Genomic DNA, 17004 nt, shown 5'->3' with positions numbered 1-17004 from the left:
TTTCCTTATGAAGGGGATTTTGTCAAAGATCTTTTCTGTAGCCCCACTTTTACTTTTAAATGACTAATTTAAAATAATGTGTTGACATTCAACTAGGAAAATCATATTTCAGGTGTATACTTGTAGTTTTTCCACATCTTAATTTATCTTTTTTTTTTTTTTTTTTTTTTTTTTTTTGAGTCTGGTCTCACTGTGCAGTCCAGGCTGTCCTAGAACTTGCTATTCAGACCAACCTGGCCTAGAACTCAGAGATCCACCTGCCACTGCTGAATTAAAGCCATGTGTCACCAAACCACAGCATCATTATTCTATTCTTTAACTCACAGTTTTTCTTTAGCATGACTTTTTTTTTGTTTTTTTTTTTTTTTTTTTTTTTTTGTTTTTTTCGAGACAGGGTTTCTCTGTGTAGCCTTGGCCATCCTGGACTCACTTTGTAGACTAGGCTGGCCTCGAACTCACAGCGATCCGCCTGCCTCTGCCTCCCGAGTGCTGGGATTAAAGGCATGCGCCACCACGCCCGGCTTTTTGTTTTGTTTTTTTTTTTTTTTTTTGAGCATGACTTTTTTTTTAAAGGTTTGTTTGTTTGTTTTATTATGTATGCAGTGCTCTGCCTGCATATACCCCTACAAGCCAGAAGAGGTCATCAGATCACATTGTAGATGGCTGTGAGCCATCATGTGGTTGCTGGGAATTGAACTCAGGATCTCTGGAGGAGTAGTCAGTGCTCTTAACTTCTGAGCCATCTCTCCAGCCCCCCTTAGCATGATTTTTAAAGTCTATTGAATAATTATGTTCTGAGAGTCGAATGGTGTGCTGACTTGCTGAGAGGAAGGAGTGATTTTTGTGTTAGTAAAGCCTCTCTCAGAGTCTTCGTAGCTTGGCTGATTTGGCCTGGTCTCAATTGTAGCAGGAAGTTTGATTCTTTTGGAATGTTTTCAGCCTCTGAGACCTCCTGTTTAATAAACTGACTGTCTCTTGTTCTTTCTCAGCTCTGGGCTGGTTGAACTCATGTTCTGACTCAAACTTCTCTCCTAGCTAACTTAGTACTTAACCTGGCTTCTCTCTCGGCCCCTGAATTGCTCTACTTGGCCTCCAGCTAACTCAGCCATCTTTCCCAAGCTGCTGGCTCCTTCTCATCCTCTGCCTCGGTCTGTCCTCGCCGCTGTCTAGCTGTCTAGCTTTGTAAAACTGTCATGGTAAAACTGCCCCTTCTCTCTCTCATTCTCCGTGTTGCTCCCTTAAGTAGCTTCCCTTTCCTCTCTGTTCTTGTGAGAGCTGGGCTTACCCTGTTCTGTCAGATCTTTCCCTGATTTGTCACTTTCTGCCATTCCATTAAACATCACTTTCAAACATGGGAACTTCCTTCTACAAACTAACTTTACTTTCATTGTTTAGGATTAAAGGCATGTACCACCATGCCCGGACCTAAAGCTTTTCTTTACCTGAAATTTGCTCTGTACCAGGCTGGCCTTGAACTCAGATCTGTTTGCCTCTGTCTCCTGGATTAAAGGTGTGGTTGTATTCCAGTTGGATCACATAGGCCTAGAAGGTCTTTGGATGTGATCTCTTGCCAGAGCAGCCATCTTCTGAATTAAAATTCTCTATACTAAATCTTGGGTGACTATATCTTGTCTGACATCAGTCATCCAGACTGTTCTCATGTCTCCTTTCTCTGGTGTGATTGTGGTGCTTTTTATTCCACTATTGACTTTGCTAATTATTGTCTCCTACTCGGGTCACATGGGTGGGTTCTCAGGGGAAAAGGCACAGGAGTCTGTCCGGTTGCATTTTACTACCTTAGCTATGTGCATCCCTGTGTTAACCTGTAGAAGGTGGGGTTACTTTTTCTAATGAGATTCCACTTAAAATTATTATTATTTTTTTGGGAGGGGTTGTTTTTGTTTTGTTTTGTTTTGTTGGTTTTTCGAGACAGGGTTTCTCTATGTAGCCTTGGCTGTCCTAGACTCACTTTGTAGACCAGGATGGCCTTGAACTCACAGCGATCCGCCCGCCTCTGCCTCTCGAGTGCTGGGATTAAAGGCGTGCGCCACCACGCCCGGCCACTTAAAATTACTAAATACGTACATAATGTGTTATATCCTAATGGTGTTTTAAGTATTAACATATTAATTACCAGTTGAAATTTATACCAGAGTGGTAGAGCACTTGTCTAGCATGTGTGAAGCCCTAGCTCCAAACCCCAGCACAATAAGCAACCAAAAATAGTCATTAATTGAGTCTATTAAATTTGTAACATCATCTGATGTATTCTTACTCCCATTTCATGAATGAGACAAGGCACAGAGAAGGCAAGTAACTCACAGCAATATGGAAAATGATAGAGCTTAGATTAAAACTTAGTATCCTGGGTTTACATCTCACGGTCTTACTGTTCTACTATGACTCCTTATTATATGCTATTCATTCGTTCTGGAACACTGACACCTTAGACACCCTCGTTTGCTCAGCATATACTCATTGGAGACCAGACCTTGTGTCAGGTATTGGTGATGTGACAGTGAGTATGACAAAATGCCTGTTCTCCAGGACACTACATTTAGTCAGGGAGACAGATTAGACACGCTGTGTACTCTATATATGTGGGCAGTTCATTTCACCTGACGAATAATAAGTAATCAGCGTCCTGTATGCAGAAAAGGTATTAGAACGGGGGTGGGGTTGGGCTACTGGGAGTTGCTTGGCTCTTATGAATGGGATTAGTGCCTTTGTGAAGTGACCCTAAACTAGCCCCCCTTTCTGAGGATACAGCTAGAAGTTGCAAACAGATGTGGGGGCTGAGCAGACAGTCAACCTAAAGTACCTTCATCTTGGCTTCTATCTCCAGGACAGAGGGACATAGATTCGCTGCTGTTGTTAGTGAGCTGTCTCATGTGTGGATGGATTCACTAAATCAAATTGGAAGAAGCAGTCGCTGGCATCTGCTGAGGAAAGCAGTCCAGAGGATGGGCGAGGGTCATTCAGGAGTGCTCCTGTGATGGGCGAGAAGGGGGAAGGAGGCAGGCGTTGCGAGTCTATGCCTCTGTAACAGTATTACAGATAGCGTAATCTACAGAGAACAGTGATGCTCAGTTGAGAAGCTGAAGGTATGGCACAAACAGTCATGGGGTCTAGATAAAGGTCTTACTTTTCCATCCAGGATGGATTCGTTTCTCTGTTTTCCTATGAAGGCAGCATCCTCACTTTAGTGGAGGGGTAGAGGACAGAAAGGGGCCCACAGTAGTTGCCTCCAGCCTCGTATGAGGCATTAGCTAACTCACGAGGACCAAGCCTCTCATAACTTAACCACTTTTCCTAAAGGCCCGCTTCTCTCCCTTTTCTATTTGTTCTTTTCCTTTCTTTTGTGACAAGATCTCACTATGTAGCTCTGGCTCGCTTGGAACTTACTATGTAAATCAGGCTGGCATTGAACTCACAGAGATTCGCATGCCTTTACTTCCCCAGGGGGATTAAAGGCATGCACCACCACAGGGAGATGAAGTTACACATGACTTTTGGAGGGGACATACAGCCAAGCTGGAGCGCAAGCTAGGTAGAAAAGAACCACACTGCCCTGTCTGCCCTGGCCTCATCCTTCGCCGGGACCTTACAGGCGGGCTTGGCCCTGAGCTCTTCTGCATTTCATCCAAGGCCTCCATAGTCCGTGCGGCTGCTCTAAGAAGAGTGGTGTGCCTGTGTGTCAGTCTTTGAGGGGGCTGATAAGAGGACGGGGTCACATGGCCATGCCAGCTGTGTCCTCAGTCCTCCATTGCTGCTGGGGCGTCCGCTGGTGGCTGAGAAAAGCAAGTCACGGGATCCTTAGGTTAAGGTTAGGGCACAAGTTTTTCTGCTGCTTTTACAACCTGTCAGGGGGGACTTAATGTATAGATCCACATTTCAAAAGTTTGAATAGATAGGATTGTTTAAACACTTGCGACACATTGTCCTATAAAGCCAGATGGTGGCCCACACCTTTGATCCTAACCCAAGAGCTAGACAGCCATATCTCTGTGAGTTCAAGGCTGGTCTGGTTTATATAGCAAGTTCCGAGACATGCAGGGTTACACTGTGAGAACCTATCAGAAGAAACAAAGCAAAATGCTCTCTGAATGTTTATAGTAACCAAATGTACTCCCATGTCAGAAGTGTAGTTGATGAAAATGACTTTCTCTAGAAAGTTTCCCTGCATTTCCTGCATTTCTACAGCACCAGACACTTGAATCCCTTTAGTGTTAATAGTAATGTGAGTATATTTCTGCATCCAAGAAGCTTAGCTTTTAGTTGTTTATTCTGTAGTTGTAGATGTCTCACCAATATAGTAATTAAGTAAAAGATGGTAAGACACTATGGTTGGCAAATTAAATAGTGTGTGATGTTGATGGTGCTTTCTGCGTAAACCCAGCCTTAAACTGAGGGACTGTCAGGGGTAGACTTGTGTAATCAAAATCTTAAGTATGTGGGGTTGTGAGTAAACTAGAGCCTGCAGTAGACTGTTAGTATTGGGGCGGTATGATCAAGTTGACAAAAGAAGTTAGGATAAGATCTGGCTTCTCCACCCTCACCCCCACACAGGGTTTCCCTGTGTAGCCCTCGCTGCCCTGGAAATCACCCTATAGACCAGGCTGGCCTCAAACCTACAGAGATCTTCCTGCCTCTGCCTCCCGAGTGCTGGGATTAAAGACACACCACCACTGCGCCCAGTAAGACCTAGATTCTGTACCCACAGAAGCCATGTATGTAGAGATAATGAGTAAAACAGAATGTGAGCTGGATTTCCGAGTGGTGTGCGGGAGGAGAAGACCATAGGAGTGTCACCCAGATTGTCTTGTGTCAAAATGCAGAGAGGAGGAGACTGGAGCACTCAGTTCCAAAATGTCTGTCACACCCCTTCCTTCAAGGCTCAGGCATGTGTGGAAGAGGAGGCAGACCTGCTGTGAGAGCAGAGCTGGTGATGATTGAGGAAGCAGTGCTCCCAGCCACAGCAGGAGGGATGCGCAAGCCTGCAGAGGGCTAGGCAGACAGCGTCCCTCCCTAACTGAGATGCCGCCTGGAAAAGAGAAAATCCATTTTCTGCAGTGGAGTGTCCCCAGATACTTCAGGCACACTCCACGCAGGTCCCAGGCTCAGCAGCAGCTGGCTGGCAAGATGGACTCCACGGTTTATCTTTGTGGAGTTTTTGTTTTGGTACTTCTGTCTTACTGGGTTTTGGGGTTTTTTGTTGTTGTTGCTGTTGTTTTGTTTTGTTTAATGTTGTTTTGGAGTGAGAGACGGAGAACATGAAGTTAGGTGGAGGAGTTGGGGGAAAGGAAACATGATCAAAGTATAGGATATGAAAATTTTTTATTTTATTTTTTTGACTGAAAACAGACTTTTCCTACAATACATTTTGGTTATGCTCTCCCTTCCCTCTATTCCTCCTGGTTCCTTTCCACCTCCCATCCAGATCTGTACCCTTTCTGTGTCTCTGAAAACAGGCATCTAAGGAATAATAATAAAATACAGTAAGATAAATAAAAAACAAATATGACAAAGCAACCAAATAAAAAAAAGAGCCCCAGAAATGCATAGATGCAGAGACACACACAGGAATCCCACCAAAACCTCAAACCAGAAGCCATAATAATATATGCAGAGGGGGCTGGAGAGATGGCTCAGCGGCTAAGAGTACTGACTGTTCTTCCAGAGGTCCTGAGTTCAATTCCCAGCAACCGCAAGGTAGCTCACAGCCGTTTATAATGTGATCTGACGCCACTTCTGTTGTGCAGGAGTACATTGAGGCAGAGCACTGCATATATAATAAACAAACAAACAATCTGTAAGTTAAAAGAAAGAAAGAAAGAAAGAAAGAAAGAAAGAAAGCCCTGACTTAAACCTCCAGAGATGCTGCCACGTTTGTGTTCGTCATCTTCGTAGGGTGTGCCACCCACGCACCTTTAAGAGTGGTTTCCCCTGTGCGACTCCCTTTAAGAAAACTAAGCTGTCATTTGCACGTGGTTCTCAGTTGGAGCTAGCTTCTGGGCTAGTGGGTGGGGAGGTCTCTCCACGCATCCTGTCAGTTCGAGGACCCCCTCTGCTGCAGACCCTTGTAGGCCCTGTGCATACTGCTCTTGTGTGTGCCAGCTCTGTTGTGTCTAGAAGGTCTTGATTTCCTGTGCCCTCCATCCCTCTGGCTCTTACCCTCTTTCTGCCTCTTCTTCCTCAGTTCCCTGAGTTCGGAGGGAGGGATTTGATGGACACATCCTGTTTAGGGTTGAGTGTTCCAAGGTCACTCAACGCCTAAAGTCCAGCTGTGGAACTCTGTTTGGTACCATCTGCTGCAGGAGGAAGCTTCTCTGATGATGGCTAAGCAAAACACAGATTTAGCAGGAGTTGGGGAGGAGGGAACTTTATTATTATTATTAATATATTATATTAATTAAAAATATATTATATGAAAAAATTTAAGTGAAAATAATAGCTTGTGTTTTGTGAGTAAAGACAGAGGGAGACTAAATGTTTAGGGTATTAGGTGGAGTGAGCGCCCAGAAGCATGTTGTTACCACAGCCATGCCGAGACACTGGCACGAGAAGAGCTTAGACCGGCAGGCCCTGACTGAGGCGTGGCTCTCTGCTCACCTTCTGTAGCTCTTTAGGTTTGCAGCGCTAACTTCCTTTGGCAGATAACTTGTGGCTGCTGCGGGGCTCGTTGCATCCAGCCTCTACTTTAGAACACCTTTTTAATGGTTACAAAAGATCCTTTGTGTGCGGTATTTCAACTACCCAAGTCATGGTTCCGGTCTATTGTCATTTCCTTTCATCAACGAACAAATATTTATTGTGTGAATGAATGTTCCTGGAAAGAACAGTACCTTCTATCAAGCCCGCAAGCCTGAGCAACTGATTAGAGCCTTGTGGAGAGGCTGGACTGTCACAGGTGCAGAGCCTAGTAATCGTTTATCAAGGTCACTTTTTAGCTCCCTAAATAGTCGGTCCTTGTCCGTCTCTGTGTCTGTCTAGTGAAATGTGTTGAGTGTGTCAACGTGACTGAACCACCAGCTTTCAGCATCCGGAAGCCTAAGGAAGCCCTGAACTGGCACTTGAGGCCAGGAGCAGACGTTCCCCACGCTGCTGTAGCGCCGCCTCTCTGGTCTTCCACCAGTGTACTTGAAAACTGCCTTGGACTTAAGGTTTTCTTTCTTCTCTTACTGTGATAACTTCATGAAAATGTTACCATATTGGAACATGGAATTTGGGGTAGCTTGAATCGGTGTCCCCTGGCCATGGCACTCATGTTGGCACCAGTATAATAAGCTCTCTCTTACCTGTTTTGAGGTGAGAGCTCTGTTTTGGCAGTTCAGTGTTCATTCAGTGCTAGGAATTGCATTTGCCTTCAGGACTATAATGAATTGCGTTCAGTCTCACCAAGTTTGATTGTATTCCAGCTGGGACAGAGGATAGACCAGAGACACAGGCTTATCAGCCACGGGAGCAGAAGGCCGGGGAGGAAGCCTGGGCAGCGCACGCAGGGCCTGGAGACCCTCGTGCCCCAGCTTTCTTTCCAGTTTCTGTGGTAAAATGCCCCAATAAAAGCAGCCCAGGGGAAGAGGGCTTATCTTAGTCCACTGTCTCCATTACAGTCAGTTGTAGTGGGGAGGTCACTGTGGAAGTCATGTTGGGGGGGGCGCCCCACGCCACTGTCTTCCACCTCAGTTAACTCACAGGCGTGTCCACAGACGCCTAAGCCAGGCTGCGGCCCATTGCCGCTCTTTCTTCCCAGCGGATTCTAGGCTGTGTCACGGTCCCAATAAAGCTGACCATCTGCCCCACTTGCCTTGGACATTAGCTTTCCCTCTGCATAGTAAAGCACTTGGCTTTACAACAGGAAGTGTAAAAGCCTCAGGTGTAGAGGTCAGAGCTTTGAAAGCCTTTCCAGAGCTGCCTACAGGGAACACCAGGCCTCTATTAGACAGCACCGTTAGCAGCGTAAGTTACAGTGAATAGCTGCTTAGTGAGCGTATCTCATGTGTTCATCTAATGCTAGTTCAAAGGCATTATGCATTAACATAGTTACATTTTTATATTATTTATGGGCACTTCCATTAACTAAAATGCATTCTGTGTTTGGGAAGGAAGTTACCTATAATAAAGGAAGCGACTTGAAAGCTGTTTTTGGAAAACTAGTTCTTTGAGAAAAACTGAAAATGAGATAAGCATGTAGAATCATGCTCTACAGAGAAGGACTGGCAGATTTATGGTTGTTTGTGTTAGTCAGGGCTAAGGGCGCCAGGGTAACAGAAGGACAGTCTCTTAGGTGAGTGGTGGACTGGAGGGACCGCAGAGCCTGGGCATGGAGCTGGGAACAGACTTTAGCTGAGTGAAGGCGGATGCTCGCACAGGGGGTGTGGGGTTGGAAGGCCTCCCAAGCAGGTAGAGCACTGGCAGTGGCCTTTTCAGTGAGAAGATCCTGAGTTAAAGTTTCTCATACATCCATTGCTTTTGTTGCCAGTTTATTTCATATTGAAATTTTATTTCATTAACGTTTTAAATTTTCATACAACACAGAATAACCTGTTACATCAGACATTCAGTCATGTGGAGATCAATATGGCTTTAAAAATAAAGCTTTAGCCAGGCGCAGTGACCCAAATCTGTAATCCCAGGACTCAGGGAGGTAGAAGCTGGTGGATCGATGTAAGTTCGAGGCCAGCCTGGTCTACAAAGAGAGTCTAGGACATCCAAGGCTACACAGAGAAACCCTGTCTCAGTGGTGATGATGATGATGATGATGATGATGATGATGATGCTTTTAAAAGTAAAACTTTCTTTTTCAGGGATATTATGATAACACACTTTGAGCCTTCCATCTCCTTTGAGGGACTTTGCAATGAGGTTCGAGATATGTGTTCTTTTGACACTGAGCAGCCATTCACCATGAAGTGGATAGACGAGGAAGGTGAGTGGGGGGAGGGGCCTGTGAGCTGCGCTGTAAGATAAAATGAGAGTTCTGAGAAACTCAAGAGGAAAAGATGAAGTAGAAATTTAGTGCCACACCCAAGTACATAGAAAAAGACAAAACATTTAAATCAAAGACACGGTTTGGTGTTTTTTGTTTTGTTTTGTTTGTTTTGGTTTTTGGTTTTTGGTTTTTGGTTTTGTTTTGTTTTTTTTGTTTGTTTGTTTTTTTTTGTTTTTTTTGTTTTTTGTTTTTTTTTTTTTTTGTTTTTGGCTCTTCAAAATGAACCAGATTAAAACTAATGACCTCCCTCCAGCTTTTAAGGTAAATGTTTTATCAGTGTGACATTTTAACTTAATTTTGAATATAAATGTCTTATATTTTAATGCGTTTACCTGTAATATTCCTTAAAAAAGTGTTGTTGACTCAACCACAGAGACTGTGACCATTTTATTTAGGGTGATGTTAGAAGCTTAGTCACTTAGTGACTTGTACTCACAAAGTGTTTTGGGACTCTGAGGATAGACATTGGCTTCTCACACCCAGGAGGCTCATCACAACTGGATGTGCGTGTTGGCCAGGGTTCTCCTAAGGACCAGGCCTGGGAGAATGATGGGATGGGCGTGTCAGCGGGAAGACACTGAATTAGGCTACTCACGGTCCACTGTGCTTGTTTTCACTTCATTTCCTATTGTAAGGCTTTAATTTTGGTGAGAACACACACACAATGGGGCTCATTAGAGTGGCTGACAGGTGATGGTCTGTGTATTCCAACGACTGTCCCCAACTGAAAGGCAGAGCATCTGGTAGTTGTTGGGTCCGTAAAACTGCGGATCTGAGCAGCCCCGGTCTGGTTCTGGGGTCCTGGGAGTTCTCAGAGGGCTGCCAGTCTCGGTGGAGTTGGAATCCTAGAGATTCTAGTACCCATGAGAAACAGCAAGTTGAGCAAAAAGATCTAAAACTACAGCTTGAAGAAAAAAGGGAGAGGAAATTTAATGTTGGAGCCAAGGATTGTGCTGAAAAGAGGGGCCCTCATCTGCCTGGGGACAAAGGGTTCAGGGCAGCACCCCACCCAGTTAAGCTTCCAACAGAAAAGAAAGGCCTGAGGAATTTTCTGCTCTTAACTCCAAGAAAGGAAAGTTTCTGCAAATGTGATTCAAGGAGAGGATCAGGCTCCCGAGTGGGCAGCTGACCTTGCGTTGTCCTTATGGTTCTAGCTTTAGAGCCCTGAAAAATACGTAAGGAAAGGGGTTGTGGGTCTTCACTGCTACGGAGAGCCACTGAGGCCACGGTGGCAAGGGGGTCCCTGCATGGAAGCTACCAGATGCCATTGTGTGAAATTGTGAACATGACTGGATTGTGTTAGAAACCCCACGGTGGCAGAAGTGCCAGAGCCGTGGATAACTGCCAAGAAGGGAACCAGCCCAGTGCCTGGCGGGCAGCAAAGCTGGACTGGCAGAGACACGGATTTGCAGTTTACCCTGCTCTTATTTTGTTATTTTTTGGTCTGGTTTTTTGTTTGTTTGGTTTTTGCGGTTTTTGTTTTTGTTTTTGTTTTTGTTTGGTTTTAGTTTTGGTTTTTTGAGACAAGGTTTCTCTGTGTAGCCTTGGCTGTCCTGGACTCACTTTGTAGACCAGGCTGGCCTCGAACTCACAATGATCTGCCTGCCTTTGCCTCCCAAGTGTTGGAATTAAAGGCGTGCGCCACCACTGCCCAGCTGATCTAGTATTTTTTCACTATGCCTTGTTTGCTCCTTTTTTGAATGGTAATATATATTCTGTGCCATTGTATATTGGAAACATGTACATTTTTTTCCCATAGAGATATAGTTAAGAGATTGCCTTGAGTCTCAGAAGAGACTGGACTTTTAAACTGGGTTGAACATGAAAGACTTCGGGGACTTTTGAAGTTGGGCCGAGTGCACTTTGCATTATGATATGGCCATGAGCCAATGAGAGCAGGGAGTGGAATATGGACTTCAGTACAATGAACTATAACCTAAGTTTTGTTTTTGCATCTTGTCAGGCTATTTTAGGTATAGTTGGATCTTTCATATTTAACACCTCTTTTTTTTTTTTTTTAAGCCTAAAGCTTATTTGCCTCATTTTATAGGCAAAAACAGGCAAACAAATGAGCAAACAAAAACGTAGGTGTATTGAAAACAAGAACAAGCTCTTTGGTTAATAGCCAGATTTTATTAATTCCATAATTACCTCAAAATTAACTGCAGTGAGCAAATACTCAGAATGTATTTGTGTTTTATTCTGTGCGTTTAGAATTTGATAATAGAGTTAGCTTTTAAAAAAATATCTCTCCTGGACGTCTTTGTTTCATAATGACTTAAATAGAATGCTTTATGCATCAAACATATGGTCAAAAAAGCCACATGTAACACTCAGACACTCAGTCCAAGAAAAACAAAGCAGATTAAACGTATGTTGTATCTATGCATGACTAAGTTAATGTGTGATTAGCTCACTTTCCTGCTTCCTTGTGGGTACACAGAAGTAAAAATACATTCTCCAAACCACACAGAGCCTAAGCCATCATGACATTAGGTCCACAGTCCAAAGATAATCTCACCCTGTGTCTGGTCCAGCCGTGGTTTAGCTTCCTTGCCTGCCTCTCTGCTGGTCCTGCAGACCTGTAAACTGCAGGCAGGAGAAGCGCAGTAGGGAGGATGCTAATTCTGAACTATCATGGTAGATACTGCATCCCCGCAGGACAGATCCCCGCTGCTCCCTGGCAGTGGTTTTTCATGACTCTAAACCTTGCTTCTGGGTCATTCTTCCCTTTTCCTCGGTAATAGTGTGTTGTAGGTTAGTAACTTGCTTAGATGCTCTCCTGTGGAGTTGAAAGTCACACGTCTTTCTTGTTTTGAGCATTGAAGACCTCCTGTGTATCAAGTTAGAACTGTTCCCTTGGATAAAAGCCACATCCACACAAATCTCTTCTAGCCCAGACCCCATCTGCAGGCTTCTGAGGTTTGAGAGGCTCTTATGCTTACCTAAGATCTTGCTGTTGGGCTCGGGAAGCAAAGGAGTTCTGCACCCATGGTGCAGTTCATAGCTGCCTAGAACTCTAGCCTGCAGGGATCCAACAGCTCTGCAGGCAACTGCCCTGCAGATCACCTGCTCAGCCCTCATATACATGATTTATTAAGCAGTCTTGGTGTTTATTAAAAGCGCCATGTGGGCTGGAGAGATGCCTCAGAGGTTAAGAACACTGTATTTCTAACGGGCCTGAGTTCAATTCCCAGCAACCACATGGTGGCTCACAACTATCTGTAATGAGCGCTGGTGCCCTCTTCTGGCCTGCAGGCACACATGGTGGCAGAATACTGTATAAATAATGAATAAATAAAATCTTTTTTTAAAAAAGCTGCATGTATTTGATCTTTGACCTTAGTATGTTTCGTATTTTTGAGACTTATGGGTAGAAATGAAAAGGAAAGACAGTTTTATTTTCAAACCAAATAAGGTTTAGCAGGGAAATGTTTTTATTTTATATACTTTTTGAAAATTATTCCAAATTATTATTTCACCAAAAAATGATTCCACAGTTGACATTTCTTTGTATCCATATCTACATAGGCCATTGAAGGGAAACCATTTGGGGGCTGGAGAGATGTCTCAACAGTTGAGGGCACTGGCTGCTCTTCCAGAGGACCCAGGTTCAATTCCCAGCACCTACATGACACCCTCACACAGACATACATGCAAAACACCATGCATATACAATAAAAAATAAATTTGTTGCACGCCTTTAATCCTAGCACTCGGAAGGCAGAGGTAAGCAGGTCTCTATGAATCTGAGGCCAGCCTGGTCTACAAAGAAAGTTCTAGGACAGCCAGGGCTACACAGAGAAGCCTTGTCTTAAAAAATAATAATAATAAATAAATAATAAATTATTTTAGAAAAAAGAAAAGAAACTATTTGGTACTTTGAATCTCCTACCTAGTCATCATGATCTTTTTATTTGCAGCCACAGTTTCTTTAAGTATATTGTTTATTTTCTATATTGCCTTCAATGACAGTGCTGCCACACTTTGTTCACTCACTTTGTCCACTTTCCAAATCATTTCCGCTGTCCCTGTCCTTCACAGACAGCCCCTGCCTGCCATCTTCTGCTGTCATGAGATGGAACTCATGCAGCTCTCTTGTCTTGTGCCGGCTTCTGGTCTGGCTGGCTGTCTCTGTGCGGCCTACCTTACAGCTTAGTAATTTGAACACTTACTTCTCACAGCTCTGAGCGTTATCAGGGCTGATGTTACAGATGCTCAGAGAAGATGCGAGGAGGTGAGGACTCAGCAGCCACTCTGGGGAGAAGAGGAGAGACAGTGTAGAAAGGAAACGACTCCCTCTCCTCACCTCCCCTGCCCCCTCCCTTCCCTCCCCTCCCCCCCAGGTAGTAAGCTGAGTTCTCTGCCAAGTGCAATTGAGGAGTGGCCAGTCAGTGGCATCTAGCAGGTAGGAATGTCCCCTGTAGCCACAGGAATGAGCCCTAGAAGAGCAGAGGGGAGGATCCAGACCAGGCCCCAACTTAGCTCTAAATGACTTGTTTGTTGAGGAATGCCATTGTCCCCGGATATATGCCACTTCTTGACTTCCAGGGATGACTCAGCTTTGTGGCTGGTTAGTCAAGAGAGGCATTTCCTCCTCTTCGAGCAGGTGTCCAGCCCTAAGTAGGACATGTGTAACCTCCTCCCCACCACAGGCTCGGGGACGTGTCAGAGGAAGGCATCTCAGAATGGGGGTGCGAGGAATGTAAGGGTGCGGGTGGAGAACACGGAGCGCTGTGCAGTGCTGTCCCTGACTGACGTGGCCTCTGCACCCATGACTTCACTGCAGCACACAGTACTCGGCAGGTTAGGAACAGCAACAAAAAGAACAGAGGGACTTGTGGGTGCTTGGGAGGAGTGGGAGGGGAGAGATGGCGGCTCCTGGGAGGCAGGGGGTTGGAGTTGGAGTGTTCATCTTCCAAAAGACCCAAGTCCACATCTCAGCACCCACAAGGTGGCTCCCAACTGTCTGGAATTCTGCTTCTGTCTTCTGACCTCCACAGGCACACATGTAGTGGGCAGACATATATGCAATATTTGATATACTTATCAAATGAATGAATCTGTAAAAATGTGTTTAAGTAGCTCAAGCTGGACTGTTCTTAGTCCAGAGAACTTCAGTGGTTTTCTTCTTGTGACTTAATTGACCAAGGTTGTAATGTGAAAGAAATTCTATGAGAAAGTCACCACACGGAGACCCTAACCATCCATTGTGTGACACTGAAACTGCTTTCACTCTTTTAAAGAAACTAGTACCCAGGTCTGGTAGTATAAGCCTGTAATCCCAGAACTTGGGAGACAGAGGCAGGAGGATTGTGTGTGTAAGACCAGCCCAGGCTACAAAATGGGTTCCAGGGCAGCCTGAGTAACTTACTGAGACTGTTCCCAAACAGAATACAATACAACAGTCTCTGTCAGTCAGTCAGTCAGTCTCAGTCTCTCTCTCTCTCTCTGTCTCTCTCTCTGTCTCTCTCTCTGTCTCTCTCTCTCTCTCTCTCCCTCCCTCTCCCCCCCTCCCTCTTCTCTCCCCCCCTTCTTCTCCCCCCTTTCCCCCTCACTCTCTCTGGTTTTCCATGTAGAACATTTGGTGCCCGAGCCCCATGCATCACTCTGCCACTAGAAGTTGACATGAGAGGAGTGTCTAGGGCAGTGTCTAAACACTGTCCTTGCAACACCCCCTCGGCTGCTGTTCATAGGATTGCCTCCTGTTGACGTGCTCAGGTTTTGAAGACTGTGCTTTCCTTTTTGGGGTTTTAGGAGATCCATGCACGGTGTCTTCTCAGTTGGAGTTAGAAGAAGCTTTCAGGCTTTATGAGCTGAACAAGGATTCTGAGCTCTTGATCCATGGTAAGAGCGCTGCCAATTCACCTGCCCAGAGCTGTAGTTTAAATAACTCCTTGTTTTCCTGAATTAGGCCAGGTGTCATGATGCTGCTTTTTGTAGTCTAGGAGAAATGTGTGGCAGTAGGTAGTGTTTTAGAGCAGCACAGCGCTGGGGTTGGTAAGCAGTCTCCGTCCTGGGGGTTCTTACTCAGTTGTGGCCCTTAACTCAGCACAGAGTCCATTACTTAACAAGATGCTCCTCATTATAAAAGGGCTTATTTGGTGAACATGTAAATTTATATCCTGGAATATAAGCTTATGTTTTGGAGATTTTGGTACTATTTCTGGTGTTAATGTCTTCCCTAATTAAGTACACATCTTTTAAAAACTCTGATTTTTGTTATTAATCCTTTGTTGTAACAAAGTTCTCCACAACAAGGACTTTTAAAAGTAGTAGTTAGTTTCTTTAAGAACCAAAAGGAAAAAAAGTGATTATTTACAAGGGACTAGAATTAGTAATTTAAGCTTCTACTGTGTTACCTATAGACACATTTATTTTCATAGGAACTTACTTTATGTAGGCTTGATAAAAGTGAGAACCTTCAGTAGACTAATAGTGGCCATCTGCTAAAATTCTGCCTTAGCTATCTCAAGGTAACTTGAAATTTGGGTGAATTTTAATTCTATATAAGTTTATATTTTGTAAATATGCTGTTAATTAATTTTAGCTTATTTTCTTTCAGTCTTTCCTTGTGTACCAGAGCGTCCTGGAATGCCGTGCCCAGGAGAAGACAGTGAGTGTTTTAGTACTCTGCACACGTGAGAAGGGTCACTCAAAGGGAAAAGGCATAGAACTGCTTTATTCTGTTTTGTTTTTTGAGACAAGATTTCTGGCGTCCTGGACTCACTTAGTAGACCAGGCTAGCCCCCAACTCATGAGACCCCCCCCCCCCACCTCTGCCTCCTGAGTGTTAGAAGCTAGGCTTAAGCACCACGCCTGGCTGAAGAAATAGAACTTCCAGTTTGCTTGACTTGTGTTCCTTCACTCTAGCTTAGAATCTATTAGTAACTGCCTAAGCTCTGCCTTGCCAAACGGAATTCTTACATAATTGTCTGTCGTGCATATAAAAGGCCATTTTAACTAAGTCATGTGGCTTCATGGTTTTTAATTTTAGATATTTTCAAATCTATGGAAAATTTGAAACATCTTTGAAAAAAAAGGGGACCTGCATATCACTTGTCCAGACTTGACAGGCTTTCACCTTTCTGTTTACCTGTTCGTGTGCATACGTATGCGTGTACTTCTACACCTAACCCCTCACTCGGTACGGCCACTTGTCCACTTGTGCTTGCTATGGCGTGTGAGAATACTGACCTGGCACGTCACTTCTAGATACCTTTGCAGTGTCACATTGTTAGGGACTGTCACATGATCTCATTTTCATTTACGGTCTCTGCACATTTCCACAACTTCAGAAGAAAGACTTGATGTTGTAGCATAGGCTGTCTAGAGCTCGGTGTCCATCCGAGTCCGGTTTAGGTTTGTGGCATGCTTCCCAGGTGACACACCGTCCCTGGCTTCCCTGATACTGCACACTCGTGGAGGTATGGCACCACTTTTTACCTAGCAAAATAAAGATTAAACTAGAGTATAGAGGACAATTGGTAACTATGCTGTGGTCTCTTGGCTCTTTAAATTTTAGACAGCAGTTATTCAATACCTAAACGTGGGTATAGAAGGTAGGTCGTCATATGAGTGTCTGGTAAGCTAAAATGTGCTGGCTCCTGCTGGCAGGTGGAAAGTCATCCTGCTCCGTGTTAGGAGTTAGGCTCCAGCTGTCTACTAGCACGCAGGGCCCTGGCTTTATTCCCCAGTTCTGCAAGGAAGAACAAGATTTCTAAGTGTTGGGGTTCAGGAATAGCCACACAAGCCACACCTTAAGGCTGATGATCACGGACGCAGTCCAGACTCAGGAGTAAGACTGTAACCTTGAAGGCTCTTTAGAGTCAGCTTATAAAGGAAAAAAAAAAACCTCAATTAGCTCATACATGGGGAGTGGATGGTGTAACTGGTTGGGTGGCTCTGACTCAAGTTATTTTTGCTAACTAGACAGAGCAGTTCTAGCTGACTTTGGTCCTAAGTAGAGCTAGCAGTTAGGACCAGCTGTGTCCAGCTGTGTCTGCAGTTGG

General features: G+C 44.5%; 1 protein-coding gene across 1 annotated transcript in view; it reads left to right on the top strand.

Annotated features, from left to right (window-relative positions):
- Positions 1-17004, top strand: part of PRKCI (protein kinase C iota) — a 58405-nt gene that overhangs the window by 15668 nt on the left and 25733 nt on the right. The window contains exons 2-4 of the mRNA XM_084769378.1: positions 8808-8929; positions 14750-14839; positions 15558-15608. Of these exons, the coding sequence (XP_084625504.1) occupies positions 8808-8929; positions 14750-14839; positions 15558-15608 (263 nt within the window). The remainder of the gene's footprint in view (positions 1-8807; positions 8930-14749; positions 14840-15557; positions 15609-17004) is intronic.

The sequence above is a fragment of the Acomys minous genome (assembly GCF_964271855.1).
Source record: "Acomys minous genome assembly, chromosome: 19".
Lineage (NCBI taxonomy): Eukaryota > Metazoa > Chordata > Mammalia > Rodentia > Muridae > Acomys > Acomys minous.
Note: the sequence above shows the minus strand (reverse complement) of the source record. Positions and strands in the feature narration are given on the sequence as shown.